This window comes from Tinamus guttatus, unplaced genomic scaffold, assembly GCF_059628265.1.
Source record: "Tinamus guttatus ecotype Peru unplaced genomic scaffold, ASM5962826v1 Tinamus_guttatus_pri_ptg000035l, whole genome shotgun sequence".
NCBI lineage: Eukaryota > Metazoa > Chordata > Aves > Tinamiformes > Tinamidae > Tinamus > Tinamus guttatus.
In genome coordinates this window covers 3,144,832-3,172,694 of record NW_028288569.1, presented here as the reverse complement: position 1 = coordinate 3,172,694, position 27,863 = coordinate 3,144,832, and the positions used below count along the sequence as shown (strand labels likewise).

The 27,863-nt window shown below is 36.7% G+C and overlaps 1 protein-coding gene across 2 annotated transcripts in view; it reads left to right on the top strand.

Moving 5' to 3' along the window:
- Positions 1-27,863, top strand: part of EPHA3 (EPH receptor A3) — a 205,045-nt gene that overhangs the window by 157,483 nt on the left and 19,699 nt on the right. The window contains exons 6-13 of one of the 2 annotated variants that reach the window (XM_088533391.1): positions 1,898-2,022; positions 7,955-8,114; positions 10,445-10,547; positions 11,012-11,079; positions 14,740-14,865; positions 20,415-20,600; positions 24,621-24,682; positions 26,969-27,178. In XM_088533391.1, coding sequence (XP_088389517.1) covers positions 1,898-2,022; positions 7,955-8,114; positions 10,445-10,547; positions 11,012-11,079; positions 14,740-14,865; positions 20,415-20,600; positions 24,621-24,682; positions 26,969-27,178 — 1,040 coding nt within the window. Of the gene's footprint in view, positions 1-1,897; positions 2,023-7,951; positions 8,115-10,444; positions 10,548-11,011; positions 11,080-14,739; positions 14,866-20,414; positions 20,601-24,620; positions 24,683-26,968; positions 27,179-27,863 lie in introns of both variants that reach the window. The other variant, XM_088533383.1, reaches the window with a different exon arrangement.

The following is a 27,863-nucleotide window of genomic DNA, read 5'->3' as shown; positions in this document are numbered from 1 at the left end:
GGACTGGGCTTGGCACTCTATTCAAATCCAAAAATGATAAATGGTCTAACTTAAAAAGAAGGCAAAAATGACTTCCAAGAGCATAGAAGCAGCGAGCCGCATAACATAAAGCGGGAGCAGTCCAGCTCACTAGCTGCTTCATTTTTTGGCTCCAGCACTGGTTTGTGCCTAAGATTTAGTGGAAATACAGAAGAAGGTTCATTACACATCAGTCCTGTATCCCTTGTCCTAATGCTTTTCAGGAAGCACAGATCTGCTGAGTCTGAATAAAATCAAGGGACTCTTTCCCATACCACTTAAAAAAATAAAACTCTGAAACTCTATGAAACTCTAAAATCTGATTTCAGTTATGTAACTTCAGGATAAATTATTCCATTTGGAGGGAAAAAAAAAAGAGGATTTTTTTCTTTTATGTTTTTCCTTCTCAGTGTTTTAGGAAAGGTATTTCAAGCTGGGTGGCATGTAAAAATGTTTTTCAGAGTATTTGTAGTTCTTTCTGCCCGGAGCAGATATGCGAGTGTGTATATACATATGTGCTTGTGTGGGTGTGTGCAGCTTTCTTTGGTCAAATAAAGGTGGATGTCAACATTTAGTTATGAGTCAAGATTAGAAAGTATACTTTGATGAAGCTTAGCAAAATCAAATATAGCATGCATTTTTATTCCAAAAATGTTTAAATTAGGATTAATTTTTTTCTGGCTTTTGAAAGGTCTCTTATAGCAATGAAAGCTGAAATACAAAGAACGCTGGTTAGTTCATGCAAATATATAATGCTTGAAAAGTGCAATTAGTTTTATATGAACAGTAAAAATTTCATAAGATTCAGCTGAAATAAAGTTGTTTAGATCAGCTAGTGCCTTTTTATTAGGATAACACAATGTGAACTTATAAACACGTTTGTTTTACACAGTAAGATAAAAGGCAGTTTATTAGTAAAAGATTTTTTCAAAATGACAGTTATGACCTCTGATGTGTGATCTGTAAGTTATCTTCTGATGAAACTTGGCCAAAACCATGAGAGAGAGGCATTTGAAGTGGGAAGCCAACGCAAAAGAAGGAAGTGGTTTTTTTTTTTTTTTTTTTTTTTTTTTTTTTTTTTTGCGTATCTGCTATGATTTCAGGAAATCTAGGCCTGGTTTTAGAACAATGTGCAGAACTGGGTGGTCTAAAGACAAAATGGTCTTAAAGAATCTTAGGTAATGACTTTTTTTTTTTTTTCTTGAAACACTTTTGATGCTTCCAATTTTCAGGTCATGGGTGAGTTTGTGGTATACTATTGATTGTCATGCCTAACTGTGATTAACATAGATCAGAAATGAGATTGTTTTGCAGTTTAGATTTTAGATATTTTTTAAACTGAGATTTCATTTTCGAATAAATGTGGTAAAAGAATAGCGTATATGGGAGAAATTTGTACCTGGGGAGCTTACCAAATAGTGCTGTAAAAGAGGCTTTATTGATTGTTACTAGCTGTGGATACCAGGAACTCCTTGCACGTATTGCATTCCAGCACTGTTTAACACTTGCTCATGAAAATGTTAGCAGCGTTCTGCAGGGTCTGGTAATAATAATACTTCGGCATTATAACAAAAAGGTAGTACTGTTGTTTTGTTCTCTTTTTAATATATCAAGTGTTTTTCATTGCTTACCCTGTAGTAGCAGATTGAAACCATCTGCCTTCTTGCCACTAGTCTGTCCGTCTAACAGAAAATCTCGGTTCATTTTCTTTTTGGTCCAGCATGCTTTAAGGCATGTGTACCAGGACTGTAATCCAGCTGCTGAATGTTGACACAAATGCTCATGAGCATTTTAAATTGGAAACAATGCTCTTTGGCAAGGATTAGAACAGAGATAAACTCAATTTGTTTTTCTCTCTTCCTTCTTCTCTCCGTTACAGCTCCATCCCCTATCACAGTAATTAGGAAAGACCGGACATCCAGGAGCAGCGTGTCTCTGTCTTGGCAAGAACCTGAACATCCAAATGGGATCATCTTGGACTACGAGGTCAAATACTATGAAAAGGTGGGAAGAAAGACTGAAGGGGGAGGGTGGTTCAGTGCTGATCATTTTGTAATGAATGATATCTTTCCTGTGTTGTGGATTCAGAAACAACTCCATTCGCTTGCTTTCCTCCTCAGTGGTGCTAAGTGTTGAAGCTGTTCAATTTTGGGTAAGGAAGATATCCTGAAAGTATGAAGCGGAATTGTTAAGCAGTGTTGCCTACTAAATTCATCACAAAATGTTTCAGAACAAATATAGAAGCAATACAGAGAAGATATAACCCATATTTTTTTTTCCCCTTTCGATTACAGTATATTTACTCAGTTCTATTATGCTGTCAATGTTTATACATTACATTGTCAGCATTCATATATTCATGTGCTTCCCTGTGGCACAAACGTATTTTGCACAAAGATGGTTTTGAAAAGACAGGCTATCCTTTTAGTGAATGATTCATACTGTGAAGGTTCCCAGTTTTCATGAATAACTGAATTCTTGATAGTGTGTCTAAATAACTGCAAACCAAGAAAAATCTGCAATTGAATAAGTTCCGTTTTATTCTGAAATTCTCTTGTGCTTCCAACAGTTTCTTACTGCTTCATATACTGGATCTGTATGTAGTAAAAATAATTAAATCTCATAACAAAATGGGCTTTTTGTAAGCTTTACTAACAGACATGAAAAGACCAAAAGTTGTTGTGAAGATTCTAAAGAATGACAGACCATTTTTAGAGAGTTTTCGATAGAATATGTTGCTGACAAAGTAGACAAAACTTGGAAATAAATAAAGGCATAAATAATGGCTTAGCATTTACCGATATGGTTAATGCGTAGAAGTCAGCTTTATACTTCATGTGTACCAGGGAATACTTGAAACTGGTATCCACGACTATTCAGTTGGCCTTTAAAAAATCTTCCTCATGGAACTTGTCACTGGAATAGTGGGATATCAATAGTCCTACTTGATCTTCAGCCAAAGAGGGGCACTCTGAGGGCCATATTCTGAAAAAATTTCTCACAGATTAATAGACCATCTGATGTGGGTGATTTTTGATGAGCACTTGAACTTTGAAAGACCTTGGTAAAAATCTAAACGTACTCAGTATTACTGATAAACGGGAAGAAGGAAAGCTTCCTATATCATATTGCTTCAGCCTCACTTTAGAAAGCAATAGCTTATAGATGCCTTTTCTGTTGCCAGTTCGCTTCATGTTTTTTCTGTTAATATCAATGAGGATAGGATCCAGTCCAGATCCTGGACTTGAGGATGTGTAAAGAAACAGCAGCTTATAAGATAGTCTTTATAAATTCTCAGCAGTAAAAGCACATAGTAATTATTTAGGTTTCAGTATTCTGCATTTTTGACATGTCCATGTTCTTTTTTTTAAAGAAAAAAAAAAAGGATACTACCTTTCAATAGAAAGTATTTTGTATTAAAAGAGCTGTTTGCATTACAAAGAGACATTTGAGACCTACTTGGCCGCTCTTACTGCTGTTGACAGTAACTTTGTTTCTGGAGAGCTGCAGCAGCCTCTTCTCCGCCTCAAGGCCAATCTTTGCCATTGGAAGGCCTTTCCTGAGGCAGTTCTGTGAGGGTGCAGTGCACTTCAGGATATAATACTCAACAGCGTTGCTTATTTTGGTGTCAGATTAATCTGAGGATTGTCACTCCCAATGTAGAGAATTTTTCTCTTTGTGAGGATTTCATTCACTTTGAGTAAATAAGTGATTTTGTGTATTTGTTTGAGGTTTTTTGTTTTGTTTTTCCCAGTGGTTCTGGGATCATGGTTCTAAAGGATGTTGAGTTGACTCCTTTCATTAATAAATTTGTCGGTTTCGGGTAGTATTGTACGCACGGACCGAGCATGTGGCTGCTATTCCCACTGTGTCTATGCTGTCTTAGGAAGCAGTCAGTCTTAGGGAGCAACTGGTTGATATAAGACAGCTTCATCAGACAGCCAGTCTTATGAGGCTGATCTTGCACATGTGTTTCTTCCCTTTGAAGTCTCTGATCAAGAGCTCGTATGCACCAGACAGCTTTCTTAAACCAAAGAACCAATTGCTTAACAATAACAGCTAGACCATTTAGAGCAAAGGGGTTTTTAAAAAAACAGCCTTCTGACACCAGTGTTTTAATGTGTGGTCTGCAGCCCCTTGGGGAGTCAGAAGCCTGTTCCACAGGGTTTATGAAAGGTAACGAAGAAAAGCAAATCTGTTGTCAGGAGGCTTTAATCCACCGCACTTTTTAGGTCTGCAAATTGAAAAAGGTTGAAAAGATCCTGTAGATTAGTAAATGTGCACATGTTAAACTTACCTAAAGCCAGGCCAGCCTGTACTGGATTATTACTCTTCATTCATTCTTCAGAGAGCTTAGAAAGATGCTACTTGTGATGTGAGATCTATAGGCAGCCCCTTCTCACACATCCCTTTTCAAAAGTGATTGTTCTTTGTAAAGTGCTCCAGTCTTACTGATTTTCTGCTTCAGAAATCACCCCAGTCCTGCCCATCTTGAAAACAATGCTGTTAAGTGGCAGGTGCTAGGAAATAAAGCTTTCCCAGTTAGCAATCTGGGTATTTCTCCTGACAAGTCAAATATGCTTGTTGGCAGGTGATTCATGTTGAGCCATTGTTTTCCTTCCTGCTTGTTTTTGCTGCCAGTACCTTTCCTAATTATTCAGGAAATAATATATACACTGTTAATAGATTGTTACAGGTCCCTCCAGTTCTGTCATGCACCTTGTCCATGCAAATTTTTACATGAAATTGTTAGTTTTCTAAGAGTAATTGATATTTGTGGACAATTAAATGTTACTGACATTAATATTAAGATAATTTTGGAAGAAAAATTGGACTTCCTATATCTAAATGCTAATGTAATGTAGTTTATCTTGTGCATTATTGGCATAAAGTTTGTGAAAAAGTATTTATATTCTGCAAGTTTAGCGTATTCAGTTTTTATCAGCAATGATTTTCACTTGTTAAGCCAAGAAAAATAAGGCTTTTATGATCTTTCTTAGTAAGTTAGGAGCTGCTGTTGTGGGAAAGTGTTTTAACTTTTTGAAATTAACGTACTGGATTTTAATGCATAACACTATGAAATGACAGTGACAGTCTTTGAGATTCATTGTTTGGAATAGAGTTGTATTTTCCACAAAACCAAAGCCTATTTGTAAGTCTATTCAACCAGGTACCAAGTATTCAGAATATTTAAAAGAAATCAAGTCCTGTTTCAAATATAAAGCCAAGTATTAAGAAGATAGGTGTTTATGATAAAACATAACTTTGCTAAAGTGTACAAGCTGCAGCTGACATGTTGAATGTTCTTCCTCATATACTATAAATACATACCGTAGTTGTCTGAAAAAGGGCATACCATTCGCTCACTAGTACCACCATATATTAAATATATCCAAAATATCTATTGTAGAACAGAGATATGAGATACAGTAGTAGGATTTTCTTCCCATTAGGGTTTGTGTCTAGAAAACTATAGATAAATATTCAAGAAGAATACCCTTGACACATCCAAGTTAAATTCATCATCAAGTTGAGTGATGATTAAAGTTCTGCTTGGCAAAGACTGGCTCTCCTTTTTGTATATTCCTTTTGCTTATGGCTGCTATAGTGCTGTATCTCAGAAGTTTTACTTCATCCTCAGGAAAGATAAACTTGAGCTTTTATGTGGTGTTTCATTGATTTGATTACTACTAACATAAAAAATGACTTACAAAATCTGTGCCTAAAAACCTTACCATAAACTGAGATACCATGACATCCTCCATACTATTATTTTAAACATTTATTTTTCAAGTTCCATTGAGGATTATTAACAGACATGGCCATGATCATATATTCCCTTGCAGGTATGTATCTGAACAAGAAGGAAATGTTTGCATTTCGTAAAAGCAGCCTGGAGTGAGATCAAAATGAATGTCCAGCCATAGCATACACAAAAGATTTTATATTTTAAAGAAAAGATTATTATGTCTTTGAAATTGAAATGATTGCCTATATTCAACTGAATGATGAGGTAGTAAAAGCAAAGTCTGCTAATTAAAATACTTTGCCTTTGTTAGTGTAAAAGAGACTTTGTTAGTGCAAAAGACAAAACTGTTTGCTCCTGAGAATGCCTTTCTGTAAGTTTTTTGCCTCCAAATGTACAACTTTTTCAGAGAAAGGTCAGAAAACCATGTAAAAAAATCTAATGCTGATTTCTTTTTCATCCATAGTGTGCACAAAATGGACCATGATACAGGGTTTTATATATAGGCTTTATGTTCTCTGAAGAATATTTCTATTTCATCCTGTTTAAGGTTTTGATTCAGGATGGTAACTTTTGGGTACGACGTAGCATTTTTTTTCACTGTGTTTACTAATGTGCATAATGCTAAATAATGTGTTCAGACTGATAATTTCTCTGACTATGATGTAAGTATCTCTGGCTCTGTCTGTGTTAGAGATTGCCAAGAATAGTGTAATCAGATTCTTTAGCATGGAAGTGAATAGCTTCCGGTGTTAGCTGAGCAACTTAGACTAAACCTAAGATTTGTACTTTAGGCAGTACTGCAGAACAAACATAGTAAAATAGTGCTAGTCACTGAACTGTTCATAAGGAGGATGATCTGGCTTAGAAAATCAGAATATGCTGAATATTTTCCAACCTCAGTACGTCTGCCTTAGCACAGAGTATTTTCTTGTCAAAGTTAGAAGTTCAGCACCTTGCAAGCAAATACCATACCATAAAACATAGTGGAAATCACGTGAGACTGTTTGCTTACAACATACATTAGTTTAACTCTGATTTTGCCTTCAACTAGGCAAAACTCAGAGAGTTTAGTGTATTTGAGACTGTTCAAAGCAACAGGGCAACATATGGAATCTCCCAAACTTGAAAAAAAAAAAAAGTCATCCTTGTGAACCTAACTGAGTTTTGGAGTTTCCCACATGTGTGGCTGCTCTCCAAGATATTCTCCAAGGCAGCTCCAGCTGCCATTTTTAGGAGGCCAAAACACTCTTTTGGTTCAGGATGGCTTTAGTTATATAAGCAATACCCCTGGCCCCAAATGCATGTTTAAATTTTTAGACTATGTGATTACAGTGGGCCTGAGACATATTTTTATCAGAATTAGGTTTTTGCGCAGTGTGGAAGTGTATTCAAACTTACTCAATTAGAAAGTGTTCTATTTTTCATTTCATGCGAAAATTCATTATGTCAGGAATGTGCTTTTATTAAGCAAAGTGTAACTGTGAGCCATATCATCTGTATCAGCCATACATTGTGCTCTTCAACGAAAAGCAGTAAGAAGTAATCGTATGTGTCCTTCCGACTACTAAAGCTAGGCCTTGCTCAGGAGCACGTTGAGTGGGGTTTTGCCCAAATGAGGATTGACCCATCAAGCTTGTAGTTTTTATGGCATAATAGTAAACCAGTTATATTAGCTTGTTCGCAGAACTAGGGTAAGGAGTTTGAGTAGAATTCTGTTCTGACTGTTATAAAGGGTAAACGCTGCCTTATAAAACAGAAGGCAGTAAAAAACGAGTCCTGCAATAGCCCTTCAAGGCCCTAAAAGCTCTAAATTGGCTTATTACCACTTCCAATTTGGTGCAGTAGGCAGAACTGTTTTATGGTTTTCAAATGATGCCTTAATCTTTATTTTCTTGTCATACTGCAGGCTGTGGACAAATACAGTACAAAGCCATTTAATGAAATGTCATATATTAGCACTAGTGTTTGATTTACAGCACAAGGCTATAGAAGCTCTAATGATTTAAATTCCTTGTTAATCAACAGATTTTTAGTAGATTGAAAGTGAATGGCTGCACAAGCTTTTGTTAGGCTATAAATACTCAAAATATGGCAGTAATCTCCAGGTGTTTGTAATAATTTTATGCCATCTATTGCTTCTGTTCTAGGATGTGGTTTTAATCTGATAATTTCTCTTCCCAAAAGCAGGAACAAGAGACAAGCTATACTATTCTAAGAGCAAAAGGCACCAACGTTACTATCAATGGCCTCAAACCTGATACCACCTATGTGTTCCAAATTCGAGCCCGAACCGCAGCTGGATATGGGACAAACAGCCGCAAGTTTGAATTTGAAACCAGTCCAGATTGTACGTATTTGTTTAAAATGTCTTGAATTGAGATCCCATCCTATTTCTGACTGATCTGAATGGCTGTTTTCATTCCTTTTTTAGTTTAGTAAATGTGACTCATAACTATTTATGATGTGGTAATATTTCTATATAACTTTATGTTTTGTAATAAAAATGGAAACATGTTGTAAAAAAAATATCACAGGTGGTATTTTCTTTCTACTTTTCCCTACTGTTACCTAATGCCGGGATCAGTACTTCGCTAGGCCGCAGCTCCTACTGAGGCAAGAAGCTTAATACAATAATAGGTGCTTAGCTTTATATTGCTGCAGTATGAACTGCATGCTTCAAGAGAAAGTATATCTTGTCTGTCCATTAGTCACATGGATCAGTGAGGAATTTTCCCTAGTGAGGAACATAGCCACTTTCTCCTATGCAACCTTTTCATGAAACTAATATGCACAGGTCAGGAAGGATGGTCATTCAGTTAAGTAGCTAGTCAGAAATTTGGTCAGTCTGGCTCTTTTCATCTCTGGCACTAAATTGCTGCATATCCTTGAACAAGTTATTTTCTGGCCTGGCATTCTTTTTTTTTTTTTATCTTTTCTGTAATGCTGTAGTAATATTTACTATCTGTTAACCTTATCAGTATTCTTTTCAAGTTCTGTCTTTACATTAGAAAGACTCTTAAATGTTACTTTCTCTTCACTAAATACTACACAGTAATTCAGACTTTTTCTTTACTAGAAGCTGAAAGCGGCTTAATGCATCAGAAAGTTTCTGTTTAGGTAATCAGTTATCAATGCAGTGATGCACTTAGTCCAAATTTCATACGATTAGCAAGAGACTGTTTACTCCTTAGAAGTAGGACTTTTACAGAAGACTCTTATCCACTGTCCAGAGTTGTAAACCAACTCAGGATTATAATTGTTCAAAGGCTTAAACAAGTCTTAAGGCTTCATCATGTACTCATAATAAGGCTTAAGAACCCATGGCAAAAGAAATGTGATTAGAAGCAACAAATTCTGATGAAGAAGAGTAGCATAAGCCAAATAATTTGGGACTTGACATCCTGGTATTTTTTTTGAGTTTTGTTGCGTGTTTCATCCCCACTTTTCCTTACCCACCTTCAGTTCTTACTCTGGAAAGCAAATGGATTGTAATTAATTATGATGGATGACACTGGATCTCAAAGTAGGATGAGGAGAAAAAGGGAAATAAAATCAGTTGTAGGGATGTTGTGAGGGTAAAAAAAAAATTAAAAACTTAAAAGTTAAGAAGCATCTGACTAAAAATTTGGGAGGTGACAGGAGGCAGTGATGCATGTATCTCAGTAAGAGGGGTTCAGGTGGTACAGATAGGTCCCAAAATATGTAATGAGATTACGATTGCTAAACTATCGTAACTGCACCAATGCAGTTGTAGTTTTTTAATCTACCAAATATTAGCCAGGACTCATCACTTGTAAGCAGAGATTTCTTTCTGAGCGGAGTGATGTGACTGCAAAGAATTATCCAAACAGACTGCCAAAATTGTGTGGAATAGGAAAGCCATCTTTCAGCTCTCTTTGGACAACTGGCATGGTAGCTGGAAGCCCAGTTCGGCTTAGTAGTTCTAACTCTGCTATACTCAGTGAAGATTGATAAGGATCTGCAGAGGATGGTTCAACATACCCATGAAATAAAGGTGACCTGTCGTTGTGTAGCAGTCAGGTACAGCAGAGCACCTTGTTTAGGCATTGCAAGGAAATATTCAAAGTTAGGTAGAAAAAGCATTCCTTTTCTCCTGTAGACATTGACTTACTGTAGAGAGTCCTTCTGTCTGCAGCTGTGTGCCTAGCCTTTTGTCAACCTTCACAGTGGTACCGTGAAGCATAATTCATTAAAGTTATGAAGTTAGTTATGCAGTTTAATTCATTAAAGCACTTTCTGTCATGCAGAAGTGAGAATAATGATGATAATTATCAACTGTCTGGGAATTCCTGCCAAGGAAAAATTCCTTACTGACCATGACCGAAAAAAACCCCCATATATAGCTGGGTTATATATCTGTATATTTGTTTGTGTCTATGTATAAATATAGATGTAGGTTTTTCAGCAGTTACTGCAATCAGCAACACTAAAAAAATAGCCGTAGCAGCAACAACTTTTTGTACATTTTCAGAGAAGTCTTTTCCATTCTTTCCTTGTATTTGTCTGATGAAAAATTACTTAGTAGATAATATTTGCCAGGAAGCCAAAAACTATACAGTGATGACTTAACCTGTCTGTTCCCTTATGAATGTTAATTGTGATGTAAACAATATTTTGTGGGGAGGTTATTTATCCATTTTTCTGTTAACTTTCCAGCATTCTCCATTTCCAGCGAGAATAGCCAGGTCGTAATGATTGCCATTTCAGCGGCGGTGGCCATTATTCTCCTCACCGTTGTGGTGTATGTCCTGATTGGGAGGTTCGTTTATCATCTGTTTTACACATTCCCTCGCACTTCCATTTCCCACTGGGGCCTCGATGAGCAGAGTGAATCGAATGCAGAGCGGGTATTCGGTGTGGCTGCTCTGCACCTTCTCCGTTGTGCGCTGCCGAGGAGCTCAGAACACTGCTCTACGCTTGGTAATGAGCCTGCGAGCGTTAGCAGCCCCAATCATGCGGCAGTTGTTAAAAAATGCTATAAACACATTCTTAGGCAATTGTAAAATTAAACTGTAGGGGTCAAAAATCAACAAATCCTCTCATTAGCCAATTTCCTCAAATTCCCTGAGAACATAACGTGCCTCTATAGGGCACAGAGAATGTAAATATCATTAAACTTTCAAACAGGCATTTAATTGTGGAGGGAAAACATTTTATTCTGCTTCCACCTGCAGCTAACATATAAAATTTTATATATTAATTTTTTTTTCCTGTTGCTTGTAGATTCTGTGGATACAAGAAATCTAAGCATGGTACTGATGAGAAAAGACTACATTTTGGAAATGGCCATTGTAAGTTACTGATATCTTTTCACACATCCAGTTCTGCTGAATTCATCCCCAAGATAATTAGCATTTTTCAGTTAAAAAAAAAAAAAAAAAGGAAGAAAGAAAACAGTCATACCTCCCTTCAATGTAGATTAAATTGGGAAGAGAATTCTGTCTTCTCTTGTGGTTTAGAAAATTTTCCCCATACCAATTAGTCTTTATTTCAAAATCTTTCATCCATGTTAAGGTTAGTAATGAGTGAATTGTTGCTGTCTATGTTCAAACAGTACTTGTGGTTAGTAATATGATATTGATTCTGCTGTGCATTGCTGAAATGCAGAGCAGAACTTCAACTTCCTCATTATCAACTGTATAAAATCTTTCTTGTTTGTTTGTTTGTTTTCCAAAGCAAAATGTAAAATCAATGAAATCTGTCTTGATGACTTCTGAAGAGACTGTGAAAATTGCTTGCTGGACAAAGCTGGATCTGCTAATAAATTTATTTTGGAATTATTCTAAGCATAGGCTAAAAAGAAGATTCTCAAGTTCCTTAGTTTATGATTCTTAATTTTTAAAGTTACTTAGTTTAAGTAATTTCTTTAAGTGAGTATCTCACTTAAAAATTAATGGGGTTACTTAATCCAACTCTGTTTAGGAATATGTTTTAGTCAAGGCCTATTTGCCTACTTAAAAGAATGAGTTTAGCTGTCTTTTTTTGGGGGGTCCCGTCCACAACTATGATGAAAGCCTTTCTCTTGACTTAAGCAGTCTTTGCATCTAAAACTTACATATATTCAGGAAAATGCTTTGTATAGCTAAGGTTATAAAATCTTACTCATCCTGAGTAACCTGGCATACTCTTTAAATGTCTTCCAAAGCGAAACTCCAAACTATTTTTGCTATTATTAGATGGGTCTTTTGCACATGACAGTAGCACTGCTGCTGCTACTTGAATACACCCATCGGTATCATAATCAGGTGTCTTCCCCCACCACATACTGAAATGTTGAGTTAACATTTTAATGAAGAATTTAACTGCAGGTGTTAGAAATTAGAACTGCTTTTTAGTTATAGTGGCAATAGTGTAACTGATCTCTGACTCTTCGTGTTGTTATTATTTTTACTTTGGAGCCTTTCCTGATCTCAAGTTAGCCATGTGCATATGCGTGCTTGTGGGTACGTATACCCCCTCTGCACTGTCATGCCGTGATAGAAGATTTGCCTCGTGCTTCCCGTTGACAACTAACCAACCAGGCTCAAAAAAGTCTGCACAGTTACATGTGGCCCATAGAATTAATGCTTCATCATGCAAATTTAATTAGGTTATAAAATAAAAACAGCCAGTAAAAAAAGTGTTACAGACAAATAACAGGTCAGAGTTTGCTCTCCTTACACCCGCACAATGGAAAGTTGCAATCACTGTTCTTAAACTGTCGATGTAGTTAAATTCCTGTGGATTAAATTGCATTTAATTTGGCTTTAGATATTTATGTACTGTTTTCTGAGTAGTGCCATGCTGATCCCGTGTATAGTAAGAACACAGCCAGTCATGACTCTGGCCTTTCTCTTAGAAATTCCTGAGAAAGATTCATCGATTTTGCTGATATTTATCTGTTAGGATCTCTCTCTGTGTGTGTATGGCTATTGAAACCTTATTTTTCTGCTGTTTTAAAGTTTTTTTTTTCAAAGCATAAGAGATTGCTTCTATGAACTAAGAGGATAAAGTAACTTCCACGGCTGTCATAAACTTTCTGCATCTTAAATACAGCAGCTGGTTTATTTCAGTCAGTTTATTCTGAATTACTTTAAAAAAGGGTTCTAGCCATGAACTATTCCCTGCGGCCTTATTACAAATCCTATAATATTACTTCAAAGGAGCAAAAATGTGTTTCACCTCCTCAGATCTTCTGCCTTTGCCTTCTTTGGCTAGGGCATTTTTATTTTTTGCTACCCTTAGGGCAATTCATGCTGGTAAAATGAAAATGTAAATTATTATGTTTGCACAGAATGAGCTGTAAAGTAGTGCAGCTTAACACGTGTGCATGTGTTTATTATCTGTTTTTCATGACAGAACCCAGTTACTATATAGGCTGCCCTTAATTATTGGTGTGAAGGGATTATTCTCCTTGCAGCCACCTTCACCTGATCTTGGGAACCTCTGGGGTCAGCATTAAAATGCTGCAGCCAAAAACCCTACAGCGCAGAAACTTTTAATTGTTGTTATTTTTACTGGGGGCATGAAGGAGCCTGTAACGTACATTCAGCATGGACGGAAAGGAGCATTTACAAGATTTTTAACCAACAGCAATATACAGCCAATTACTTTTTGTTTTACTTACAAGTAGTTCTGTAATCATCAGATTCTTAAAGGAAACACACTCTGCATTTAATGCTGCACACACACAGCCCTCCTGTTCAGAACACGAGTCTTAGTTTGCATTGTTTGCAAGGCTTGGGAACTCATTTTTATAATTTTTTGTCAGTCCCAAGGCCAATAAATCTCCATAAAATTGATTGTTTTTTTTCCACATACACTGTTTGACAAAACAATGATATCTTCTAGCTAATGGTCCAATGGGTATTTTTCCCATCTGCCTAACTAGAGCAAAATGTGCTTAACTACACCAGAGGTCAGCAATTTGGTGCAGTGCACTAATGCCAAGCTGGAAGGGACATTCCTGAGTGCAGGCAATATTTGTAGGAGGAGGTAATATGTTTTATAAAACCAGCTGATGTAGTGATGGAAAACTAGGATACATGTCCAGGAATGCAAGTTTTGTGGTAGAAACAGAAGTGGCAAGCTTAAAACTAGGTAATGGTTATTTTACTTTTTGTTAATGAAACATCTTTGTGTTTTAAAATGAATACAGAGACAAGCACACAAGTTATCAGGTGCAAGCCATACACGGGACCTTGGGACTGGGTAGGAAGTACAAAACTGTGGTTTGCCTTCGGCACCTTTGCCTGAGAGGAAGATCATAAATGACAATATGTGCCTTTCCTGCCCTGCTCCCTCCAGGCCTGCTGGCAGGATTGGTGGGGGAGAGCTTGAGACCACTCTTAAAATCAGTGCTTGCCTCAAGCAAACCAAACAACCACAAGTCGGGGAACTAAAGAAGGGGAAGAAATAAAAACACTCATGTGAGGTAATGAAGAACTAGAGCCAACCTTGAATTACAAGAAATACTGGTTTCCATCCTTGCAGAACTAGCAGAGGTTTTGGGTGGGGAGAAGGTTATTCACACACAATTTTCTTGTCTTTCGCAATCTGTTACAAAGGTTGCTTGGAAAAAGCTTGAAATAATGTACGCTTCTTCTTCATATTGACTGTAGCATCGCTCATTTTGTTCCTTGCTCCTGTACAGTTACCCTGAAAGAACAACGTAACCCAGCATCTAAAGAGATATGGGGGCAAGTAGTATTTTACAATTTGAGGGGCAGTCAAATATAGCAAGTGCAGGTATATTTAACACAAAAAGCTTTGTGTAATAACTACACTGATGTCTCTGGTTTTGTGCTTCATGTTCACTCTCTGTGAATTCCTAAAGAACTGTCAAAAGCACTTCGATTTGAGGAAGCAGTGTACTGTTTTCTTTTTATTGATTTCATTTCTGTTGTTTCATTTGCTTTTCTTAGAAGGGCAACTCAAAGTAACATTTTCTCTCTGAATTTGTTTTTATGCAGTAAAACTCCCAGGCCTCAGAACTTATGTAGATCCACATACATACGAAGATCCTAATCAAGCTGTCCATGAATTTGCCAAGGAACTAGATGCTTCTAATATAGCCATTGATAAAGTTGTTGGAGCAGGTAATAATAACAGATATGTTGAATGAAAGATAGCTCTTTTACTGTATACATTGTTTTATAGATGTGACTCTATATCCATAACTGGAAATGTTCTTAGGTCTACAGCATTGTAGGTCATATTTACAGCTGACTAAAGTGCATATGAAAAGTTAGGTACATACAGGTCTATTTTTTTTCCCCAAATAAACAGGTAACAAGACAATTTTTAAAATGACACCCATCAGCCGACACTTGGACCCAGGACTGTTAAGAGTGAAAAGGAGGTTCATGCCTCAGTTATATGTCTCTCTCTAAAATCTGTCAACACAGAAAATATCTGAAGGTGTTTTCTTTTTGTTTCTTACAAGGTCTTGTGATTGCTAGGCCTCAGCCACAAGCTCATTTCATACCACTCACCACCCATCCATCAAATTGCAGTGACCTTTGGTCATTGGATTGATTTTGGTCACTGCGTTCAGTTTGAATTATTGATTTAGAATGAAAGGGTTGTCTGTCTGATAACCAATTGTCTGAGCTATATAGATGCCATGCATTGTTGGTTTTACTAAAACAAACTGTCAAAATGGACAGATTTTATAGCAAAGGGACTAGATCACACAATTTCTCATCACAGAGCTGTCCATGCTATGATGCAGCATATAATGTCTGATAGGATGTGTGCTTGCTTCTTCATATGAAGTGGCAGATGGTCTTGTCAAATCAGAAAATCATGAAGTGTTTAGCTTTTCTGCTAAATTGAAGCGTTTGCATACTAGTGATTTTAATACCTCAAAAATCGAAAATTACTAGGGTGTTTATTTATTTATTTATTACTATTTCTGCCTAAATTTACTATCAGATTTAAAATCATGGGATGGGAGAGAGATAAAGTCTTCCTGTATAACACAAAGTTTTTATTTGGAAAAAAAAATAGAATCGAGCTTCTGCATTCCGTGCAACTCCCAAATACCTCACTGACAAGAACTAGTATTCATCCTCTTTTACTGTAGCTACTTAAGTGCTTGTATAAGTTAAGTTATTTTTCACAAAGGTAGAATTTTGTTCCTTGCTTAAATTTTGCCCCACAAGAGTGCACTGTTCTCCATCATCTTCAGTAAAGACAGCAAAGCTGTTTGCTTACTGCATATAAATACAGAATTACTATGGGAACTAAGAAGGGAGTCAATCAAAGCAAGTCCCAGAACAATCCATTTTTGATTAGACTGTATGGAGTCTTCATTCACCAATGTGAGCTTCTTAAACTGAAGCTGTGCATACTACGTAAGCCTCGCAAACGGATTCATAAAAATCAATGATATGTTGTGTTTTATAGCTCACTTCTGGGGAATATTTTTATTCAGAGTGTACATTGGAATGAAGGGTAAACCAAGATTCATCAAATATATATTCTGAAATTAGAGGAAGAGCTTTCTCAGGGTTCCCTTCAAAAAAAAAAAAAAAAAAAAGGATCCTAAAACGGTCAGGAGGTTTATGAATGTTGCTGCACTCTACCTCAGAGAAAGTAGCACTAGGTTCAAAATCGAAACATGTAGTTCCTCTGCTTCGAAGCTTGCTGCCCTGCTGTCATGTTCAGCATGTGGCAGCTTACGTGTTCAGAGTGTCACGAAATACATGAGAATGGCAGCTGCTACCTGCTTTGGCAGGAACGCTCTTGTCTTTACAAATCCAAGAAGCAGAAAGACACTTCCTGTGTCTTACTTGAGTCCCTGACTTATATGAGTGAATGGCTCGATCATTTCCTGCGCTCCTCCTTTACAAATGCAAATACAAATGAAATTACAAAAAAGCAGAGATTTGAGAAGGAGGGGTTCATTTAACTGTATTGGAGTGTGACATAAGTAACTAGACATTCAAGTCACACAGGTAATCTTGATATTCTGGGATGTATTTTCCAAATGGTTCCTCACAGTTTTAGACATAAGTCTCTGAGAAAAGAATACAGGGCAGCTTATATAGTTTTGAAAACATAGTTAAATGTACTAAGGCAATCCTCCAATGCAAAAGAACTTCAAATAAACCAAGGGATTTTAGTGAAAGGCTAAGCATAAGAAAATTCAGATCAGGAGCCCTTTTTCATATTTTTCATTATAATAATTTCTTCCTTTAATACAGCTACTCGTTTTTATGTACCCAGGTGAGCAAATCACTATAAAGATTTAAAACTAATTGGGTCACAAAAGGATGCAGTGGAAAATCGATTCCTGAGTTGGGATAGGTTTATGCATTTACTTTGCTGAACTTGAAAACAATTTTTTTTCTTTTCTTTCAAAGTTCAGACATGCTTGTAGCAGAACATTTTATTGGGCAAAGAACCTCTAACATTTAGGGGCCTCCTATCCATTACTTTCTGGCAGAGGTTGCAGTGTCTCGATGAGGCCCAGCAGTGAATCACCATGATGTTGATGAGCTTCACAAGGTCTCTGAAGCATTCAGCATTAGCTGCTCCTTCCATTCTGTGGGAGTTCCATGCACAGCAGTACAATCTTGATTTAAAATGCAGAAAAATAAGGGAGCAGCAAATTTCACAAATTCACCTATTACTTGTCCCTTGGGTTTAAATGCACAGCAAATGCCATTCACTGATGCAGTAAACAGTCTATTAAAAAAAAGAGCTTCTGAAGAGTTTTTTAAATATACAGCCCTCCTAATAATATCTTTTTGCTTTCCATATAAAAATAGACAGGTTATACAATGTTCATAGCCTATTCAAAAACAGAAAGTAAAATTTTAGAAAGCTTTATTAAAAAAACTTAAGATCATCATCTCTTAAACTCTGAAGGTTTTTCTACCTTCTAAGCAGTACACAAAGCCTCACTCCTAACCATTTTCTTATGAGATCCAGCCCATTTCTTTATATATACATATAGGGGGGCATTGCTGGAAAGAGATGTAGGGTAAGTGGATCCACAGTGGATGCTGGTCAGACTCATGTGTCATCCATACTCCACTGTTTATGAAAGAACCAAAGGTTAATATAGGTGGCCTGCCCAGCAAATTTCTTGCAGCTTATTCAGAAATTTGTTCATGTTCTTCAAAACTTCAGGCAGTAAAACAATGCCTCTGTAATGACCAACAGGCTTCTTTCCAAAGAAGTAAAGTCTTTTCATATTCACAGACAAGAGTAGGCTTTATTGCTGGCTTGCTATGAAGGGTCCAGTTTTCAGTATCAGTGGATACAGCATCCCCTGGCATGAGGGGTTTCTGGAATCATTAATTACCCAAGTTCTAAATTGCGCAGCCACTGCTGAATGGGGCAGAGCTGATGCGTGTCACTCATAACCTTCTTATTCCCAAAAGTCAGGTGACAAATGAGCACCTTATTCCTGATTCTGGTCAGAAATGAAGGATTAGTTGCTTGCTGAAGTCATAGACATAAGTTCCACTGACAGTGAATGAACAATAGTTTTCAGAGTCTAGCTTGTTACAGCTTTTGGAGCTGTTAAGATATATAGAAAAATGAATACCAACCTGGGCATCGCAAGGTTTATTTTAAGCACTTTTTTCCCTTCCTGTTCTTTTAAAGATATGCTTTGGTCTTCCTCTTTGTGGTGTTCTGACAGTACTGAGCAGGGGTTAGTATTTGAACTGAGGCAGTGTTTGCTTTTAAGAAAGTGTATTGGCCATTTTAGCTCGCAGATGTTGAAAGTTTTTAATTAAGAAGTCTGACTAGAACTCAACACCCTTTAGTTACTAGTAATAGCTTTTACAATTTATTTTCTGAACTGTTGACTATCTTGTCACTGTGAAATACTAATAACATTAGAAACAGGGGATGTAATGAGCTATTTGACTAGTATGTTCCTGTGTATCTAAAGATATATGCTGTTTTTAATCTTGGAAGTTATTACATTAGCAGCATGATATCATGCTTAGAGGATAAGGCATATCAGTAGCTAGTAATAAGATATGGAGAGTTCTGTGTTGTTGACTCCGATCTGGCCCAGGTTACCAATAGAGAAAGGTTATTGCCATATGAGGTATTTGTTCAGTTTTTCAATTAAACTGTATGTCTAACAGAGGAATTTTAGGAAATAGGGTGAAAAGCGACCTTGACAGACTACCTAATCCATCTCCTTGCCCAAACCAGGACTTGTTAGGTACCATTCTCGATAGATTCCTTGCAGTCTCCCAGATGAAGTATTCATAGTCTGCCTAAGAAGCCTTTACTACTGTCTACGTGTCCTTAGTGTTGGATTTTTTTTCTAACACAACTCACTTTTATAGTAATTTAAAACATTTTTGGGGAGTTGTTGCCCACCTTATTTATAGCCATGGTTTCCAGATGTTCACACTGTTATCATGTCTCTCTTCCCTCAATCCTTGTTGTAGAAAAATAGCCCTAATTCCTTGAGCCTTAAACAGGAACCCACACACAGTCCTGATTTTTAAGATTCTAGTTGTTGCTCCTTTTGTCCTTCTTGAATTGCAATGTCACATTGACAAATTGATGAAAGAAAAATTTCAGTCTACAATGGATGGGCTGAAGGTAGAATATAAAATAGATCCTGTGTGATCTCTGAAGACCAATGGTTCAGGAGCATTTCAGTGCAGGGTTGCCAATCCAGCACACTTTTCTAAGCATTAAATTCACTAAAAGTGACATTATTTAAATTTGTCTATTAAGCATGTCTTATTTATATTCTTTCTGGTCCACTTTAGTTTTCACAGATGTTGCTTAATATAAACAATCAGCTGTGCAGGTAAAGAGGGAATCGTTGTTGGGCAAATGTGCTCCCTGAGCCTTTGCTGTGTAGTTGCCTAGTAATGGTATTGCATTTTGGATCATTATGTATTAAGTGGGGAAATTCTCATGTATAAACAGTATAATCTCTCTTTCCATGATGTTTCACTTGCAAATAAAACCAAATTTGCATGAAAATGATGCCAGCTAGAGTTAGGTTTGTAAGGCTTGTTTGTTTACAATAAAAACTTTCTTCTCAAGATTGCTTGACAAAAATGGCAGATGAGCTTTTGGGTTTTTGTTCGTTTGTTTTTGCATTTAGATCTCACATTTTGAGAAATTTTTGATTTGAATGGTAAGATAAAATTACTTAGGCATTCTTGCTGGGAGTGGCATAACAAATGTTAAGCCATGCTATATAAAAGTAATAATTCAGTGATTTTTCTGTTTTCTATTTAGGGATCTCAAGGAATTCACAGTGGGCTATCAAGTCCAGTGGGCCTGTCGTGACAGTGTATATTTGCATGATTACATACTAGCTAAGAAATGATAGAGTAAAAGTAATCTTTCCAGATTTTTTTTTTCGTCAGGCACTTATGTGGATGCATTCTTTTGCTGTGAATTATCTTGTTACTTCAGGTGAAATAGTAAAAAAAAAAAAAAAAAAAAAAAATAGTAAAATACTTGGAAACTGAACAATCTCCCTTTGGCAGAAATGAAGCTGGAGAACAGAAGTATGGAAATGTTAGAGTTGTCTGTTTGGTACTCAGGTCTCTGGCCTACCAGTAAATATTACACTTCAAGAACTTTAATTGAATGCTAATCTTTTATTGAAAGCTGATCTTTTGTCTTTTTTCCTCGTTTTTAGGGGAATTTGGGGAAGTGTGCAGTGGACGCCTAAAGCTGCCTTCTAAAAGGGAAATTTCTGTGGCTATCAAAACCCTGAAAGTTGGCTACACAGAAAAACAGAGAAGAGATTTCCTAGGAGAAGCAAGCATCATGGGGCAATTTGACCACCCTAATATCATTCGTCTAGAGGGAGTTGTCACTAAAAGTAAGATACAAAGTGGGGGCACCTGGTTAAAGTGAGGAGTTTGACTTCTGGATATCTCTTGATTGTTCTATGATTCTCTGATTTTCCTTGGAAGCATAAAATAGAATAAAATGAATGGGATCATCAGCGTTTATGTTCCACAAATCCTTCCAGTATTTTTTATGTCATAACCCTCATAATATGTGCCAAGCATTCTTCAAAAAAGATTACAGGGAGCTAAGAAGGCTGTGTGGTGTGGGTGAATGTTGAGATGCTGGCTTCTTTAGCTAAGCCTGGTTCTTGTTGCCTATGCCACTGGTTGTCATCTATCTTGACATGGAAAGACAAATATGCTGGGTACAAAGGTTGCATGAAATACCAGAGCTCTCTTGCTTTGGGACACAGCAATTCACAGACTTCAACATCACTTTGTAAATTGACTTTGCGTCATCAGTTGATCAACTTAATGGTCCAAATCCAGTAGTAATTGTTGGGTGGAAGATCAATAAGGTCTGATGTATTCTCAATTTCCTAAGAGGGATTTTAAAATTCTGTGGAGTGTTTAAGCCTAGAGGACTTTGCCAATAAAATAGGTATTTAGAAAGAACAGCTTCTTGCAGTTTCAGTGAACTATCTTGAAATGTGCTGAAGACTCTTTCAGTTTAACCAGGGATAAATGCATAGAATAATTTAAGTAAATGATTTTGTGTTTTAAGGAAACTTTCTTTTTTAACTGCATGGCGCAAAGGTTTACAAACATACGTATGTTTGCATTCATGAATGGATGCAAGAAATTTACAGCTTAGTAAGGTGAAGTATATGAATTTTAAAAAATGCTGTCAAACAATCAAAGGTTTGTAAAATCCTGCATGTTCTGAAGACGCACAGTTATCTTAACAATGTTTTCTTTGGGTGTGATTCCCAAAAGTCTGTTTTGGTGACTTAAGTAATTTTTTCTTCAATTTAGATGTCTTAGTCCCACTAGGAAAGGACTACCAGATGTGGCTGTACAGATCTGATTTTTAATGGCACCTACTTTGTGGAGTCAGAATTACAGTTGTCTTTCCCAAATTTCTTAAAAAAGAAATTTCGTTACATTTTTCTCTTCATGTGGCGCTTTTGAAACTAGCTTAGTTGCTCTGCCTGCACAATTGGGTGCATTGCTTCTGCATGTGCATTAAAAATGGACTCTGAATAGATGTCTTCCTGTGTTCTGTAAATGAATGTTAATAATATTGTTCCGTAGCTGTTGCATTCACAACAGGCTGCTATCTATTTCAGCAGTCATTTGGAATTCCAGATGCTTATCACTTCAAGTATAATATGAGAGAGCAAGATCTAAGATCTGTTGCATTCAAGTCAGCAGAAATTTTTCCAAATATCTTAAATAGTAATACATGACTTGGGAAAACCACTCTACTCTTCTTGCTTCCTTAGCTTGGAATTATTTGTATCCATTTTGCTGTGTAAGATTTTATGACATAAATGCAAGTAAAGGTCCTCATTTATTTTTATTTAACATTCCCTAAGGCAGTGGAAAGGCAAGAAGGTTTTTAGTTGTTTTATTTTTATTTATTTTTTAACTAAGCCAATATATTTTAATGACAAATTAGCAAGGTTTCATATTTTTTAATGATTGGTTATAAATCACACTCCAATGTGGTAGTTTACTGTGCAATCAGTAAATAGCCTGTGAAGTATTTGCTGGATCTCTCTCAACACAGATAATGTGTGATAAATGGACAATGTGACCTTTTCTTCCATAAGCAGATTATTTCTGACTGGCGGCCCTTAGCAGTTGAACTAACATTTCATGCTAAGTAGGTCTTGTGAAGAAACTCCTAAGAGCTGCCATTGCCAGGGTCTCCAGAACAGGACCATTTGATATGAGAACTGTTGCGGTGATATGATATGGCTGACAACACACTGGAGGTAGGAAAGGGGGACACCCTCTGAACAGGACCTCAGCCCTTTGCTCCGGAGCAGAAATACTCCCTTGCTTCACACTGATTTCTGCTCTGAGCTTGCCTGCTACACTGGTCTCGTGGGTGCCCTGTAGGCAGTAGTCTTAATAACCACCACACATGTTCTGCTTAGTTTACTAATAATTTACAGCAATTTGTAGCCTGTTAGTATAATAAATTTCGGCAACACTGTTGACACAAGTTGTTATCATGTATATACGGCCGTGTTTTGATAAATGAATGCAGAATGTTCTTTTAGAACTACACAGTGCTGCTTCAGAACATATGCTTCTTATTACGGACGCATTTCCAACTGAATGTGAGCGAAACCCTGCACTTAAGGCATTCTGAATATGGATGAATAAATAAGTCAAGAAAATGCTCTTTTAATAATTTGACAGATTTATCATTTTACTCTAATCTCAGTCTTCTTACATGCCATAAAATTGACTGAGTTTGTAGAGTCGCCATGCATAATACTGTCTCCTGGTTTTATTACTACATGAATTTATCATATAAAGTTTTAGATATCCCTGTTAGGATGCTACACTGTACTTTGAATATCCAGCATCATTTTCTGTAGATTACCAGAAATGCCTTTTGAATTAATGTTGCAGACACAGTCTAAATTCTCTTTCTCAGATTACATGTTTCTTGCTAACAAGACTAATCAAACAACATTTTTTGGTATATCTTTCATTCTTCAGCCTTTTAACTGTATCGTATCTTAAATATTTCAAGATTGAAGTTTAGATAATCTGTCCCCACTGTTTCCTGGGTGACCAACTCCCTCGCCCATTAGAGTGCCTCCAATGATATAACACATCAGTTGCACATCAAAAGGAATAGATTTTAGCCCATTAGTCCATGCAGAGAGGACAGAGGATTTTTTCCTGCTTATATTTAACCAATTCTTCAAAATCTATTTTTTTTTTAATTCTAAGAAGCTCTATTTGGTGGAAATTGTACTTTCTAAGAAATGTAAAAGGGCTGTTCTGGGGGGAAAAAAAAAGAAAGAGTTGCCGCCACTTAGATTTTTTTATTGCTTTCTTGTTTTTAATTAGACCAGATACCTCTTTTAAGCCTCAGGCTGTTCAATTTTGCAAGCTAAGATGTTATTGTGCCTGATCTACAAGTCTTTATCATATTTTTACCGTCAACATGTCTTCCTATGTTACATGTGAAATGATAATTCATCTTCTTAAATTGCTTCATGCTGTTACCTATTTTCTCCACCACAAAGAGAAAATAAACAAAAGTTTTGAAAATGCTATGAAATAATAAAATCTGCATGATTGTAAAATATTAGCAGGGCAATGACCTTCTGGAAACTTCCCCATAGTAGCAATAATTTTTGTATTCTTTTCTCTCCGTCACGTAGAAGTTCCACACAAATTCTTCACTGCATTGCAAAATACCTTAAGGTAGAAAGAAGGATTTTGCAAACTGACCTGACTGCAGTGTGTACTCAGATTATGCAGACAAGTTTTGAAAGATATTTAATTAGAGGCTCTCAGGGATGCAGAGCTGCTTCTTTAATGAGTGCTCTGCTGCCCCGTAAATGCACTGCGTTCTGCCCGTGGCCAAGCTGTGCGTGCCAAGAGGGAGGGTAGATGGTACCAGTGATCTTCACCTGACCAGCCACGCGAGGAGCTGCAACTGCCTGGAGACCACAGTATCTGAGCAATGTATTGAATGTGCCTGTGCAGCAGAGTCTGAGGAGACTTGGAGGCAAACACAGGGCAGGCTACGCCTACTTCACTGCATAAATGCAAGCATTAGGTGCATCTGCATTAGTTAAGTCTTTGTATACTGAAAATTTGGGATGCTTTGCTTGCTTTTTTAGGACTTAAGCTATTAAAACAGTTATATCAGTATATGCTGGATTGACTGTTTTCCTGTATACGTCAGTGGAATCATAGTTATATTGTGGACAGAGCTTTTTTTGCCCATGCATGTTTTTTTTTTTTTTCTTTCTTTTTAAAGGCAAAATTATCCTTGGGATTTCTGAAATATCCATTTTTACTTATCATCGTATATTTATTTTAAATGCTTGACCTCTGTAATCTACTTGCAGGTAAACCAGTTATGATTGTTACTGAATATATGGAAAATGGTTCCTTGGATAGCTTCCTACGGGTAAGTGCAGTGGATAACTGCATGATAGAGGACTGGCTCTTGTTCTGACTTTGTTGTGAATTTTCCTGGCACTCTCTACTCTGATTCATCACGAACTCATTGTTCTTTGATATTTCATTATTTCCATTTGGCTTTGCGTGTATTGTGATGTGGCCACAAAGCCAGGTAGAAATCTGCTATTCCATTTTGACTCTTTGCCAGCTGTGTTATTCCAAAATGAACTGAAGAAATTGTTAGTTTTATTAACATATCGTGTCTTTAAAGAGAAGTCATTCTGACACATTAAAAAGATATATTTTTTTTTCTGGGGGCTGAATTCCTACTGTAATGTTGTTACCCTTACTGGTTGGCAGCCTGTATGTCTTATCAGCTCATTTCCAGAGAGAACGAATTTGTGGAGATGTTAACGGTAACCTAATCATGTAGAACCAAGAATTTAAATGTGAAAAGTTTAGGGAATGACCTTTGTGTGTTTGAAATATCTTGCTAGAAAACTTTATTAGCCTGTTCTCCTTCCTCAAACTTGGACATACCAATATTGTTTATTGATTTATCTTTGGTTGTGGTCAAAGTTGGTAACAAGCCCAAAAAAAGGTGAAGGCCCGTTGTGTCACCAAGATTTACTTGAGGCAAAAAAACAAGTGTGGCAGAAATGAAATCCCATCTGAGGAAAAACACTACTTTAATTTTAATTTGTTAGAGCAAGCTCAACTGTGACTGGAGGACTGCATTAGTTCTGCCACGGTTGAATGACATTATCCCCCAAATTCATAACACTGAACTAGACGTTTAACCCCAGAAGGGGATATATTGTCAGCTCTAGTTTCAATATATACTATATATGTTATGATGTCCATTGAAGCGTGTGAAATACATATAAATAATGTGTCAGTATATCTGCATGAAATATATCCGTACTGAACGATATACATTTTGTTTAGGCTGAAAATCCTTGGAGAAAGTTCTTAGGAAAAGAGAGTAATGTCTGACTATATGAAACTGTTGTTCAACATACTCATTTGAGTGTGGGATTTTTTTTTTGATTATCATTGCATGAGAACATAGGGCAAGAACATTGTGATTCATTAATATCACAAACAACTCAGGTCATGTAACCCTAAGCTGTAAATACCTGTTGAAACTGGATGGCTTTTCCCCATTACCACTGGAAGGCTCAGCACCTCATTCCTTTCATGGTTATAAACCTTTTTAGAATTTATAACTAAATCTTTTTCATGGTGAATATAGATCCTCTTGTTTTGGCTCTAGTTAAAGAAGTTTTCCTAATAGGGAACTGCTAGGAATTTTCTGTAATAAATAATTTCTTCATGAATATGAATTCTGACAGGTTCTTTAAGCAGCCATTGTGCCATATATTTTTCTAATGTTTACAGAGCTAATATTGCCTCTAAGTATATTAGGCGAGAAAAGAATGAGTATAATCAGTCTTGTGGACTGATTCATGTGAGCTCGCGCCACATGGCAGAGCCAGCTCCTATGTATTTAATAAAACTCTGGAAGAAGCACAGGAAAAGCTGGAGAGCTGCCTATGATGATACATTTATAGCACTGGGAGATTCATTTGAGAGCTGTTCTAAGACATAGTGTTGCCTTGTCATCTGTGTATTCATATATCAATATCAAAGGTAGATGTTAATAAAGAACATTAGCAAGAACGGGGAGATTTAAAACATTTGTCTAGTGGTAGACATGTATAAATATATGCAACTATTGGTTTCTAGGCTAAATCATAGTGTGTTTAAGGGATTTTTTGTGAAGTTGAGGAAAACATTGAGGAATGAGTTTACATTTTCATGGAACTTGGAGGTTTGTGAATTAGATCAGTATTTGCTTTTGTTAAAGAAATGCTTATGTGATAGAAAACTTCCATGAGTCTGCTGGCTGAGGTGGTTTCTTTCACTAGCAATTCCTATGGCTTTTTAAGAAAGCTGGACATCTGTTTTCCTAGTGTCCTGACATTCCAGAGTCAAAAGTACACACAACTTAGATTTATGTCCCACTTACACATAGGTCCCGTCTAGCAAACTGAAATTCAGATAAGATTTTTTTCTGTTCTTGCTCTTATCTGAATTAAAAATCTGTCTCCTTACCTCCAGCTAATTCAGAGAATATTTTCACCAAATCAAAGTATTTCCTCACGTGGCATCTCAGTCATGGTCTCCAACTCACAAGCTCTTCACTTGAGAGACTTTCAGAAACTATCAAAAATTCTGTGTTGGGAGGAACATGGACAATCTTTCACGTTTTATTTCAAATGTTTTCCAGAAACACGATGCACAGTTCACAGTCATCCAGCTAGTAGGCATGCTTCGAGGGATCGCGTCTGGCATGAAATACTTATCAGATATGGGTTACGTCCATCGAGATCTAGCTGCTCGTAATATCCTCATCAATAGTAACCTCGTATGCAAAGTCTCAGACTTTGGCCTCTCCCGTGTGTTAGAAGATGACCCAGAAGCTGCATACACAACAAGGGTGAGTTTGTATGTTGGTTGCTCTGTCATCACAAAGTTGGTCTGATATCTGAGGGAGTCCCTGAGGCCCACACTCTGTGACACAGAGGTCATCCTTCCAAGGCCAGAGATATTCTGTCCATAAACCATAAACTCAGTACAGCCATTACTTTCTTTTTTGTTATTCATATCTCTTAGATGATGAAAGGAAAAAAAATATAGAGAAATACATCTGTGTAGATTGTACATAGATGTTGGAAATGTCTGCAAAAGCAAGTTGGAGGAGTCATGACATCAGGGAAGAGGCATGCCTCTGACTATTTCATCCTGAAGGAAGAGGTTTTATTAAATACAGAGCTGCTAAAAGTGTAGACTGTTTCCTGTTTCTTTTCTTGATTTCGTCTTGCCTGAAAAGCAACCTTCATGCTGCTGTGTTGCCTTAGCCAGTAGCCTTTTAAAAACTGCATTGTCTGTCTGTTAAAATACTATGTGTTTTATTGGCAAAACCCTAAAGGCTTTGTTTGTCTAAGCATTACAATGGATTTATGTTTGTTTGTTCACATTAATGCAATTGCAAGTGCACTTCATTAACTTTATAAAAAGTGGCATTAACATCCAGTCAAGTAAAATTTGCAATGATGCCTAGTAAATCCAGTCTTCACTGTGCATACCAGATTACAGAATAAATCAGAAAAAAATCTTAATAT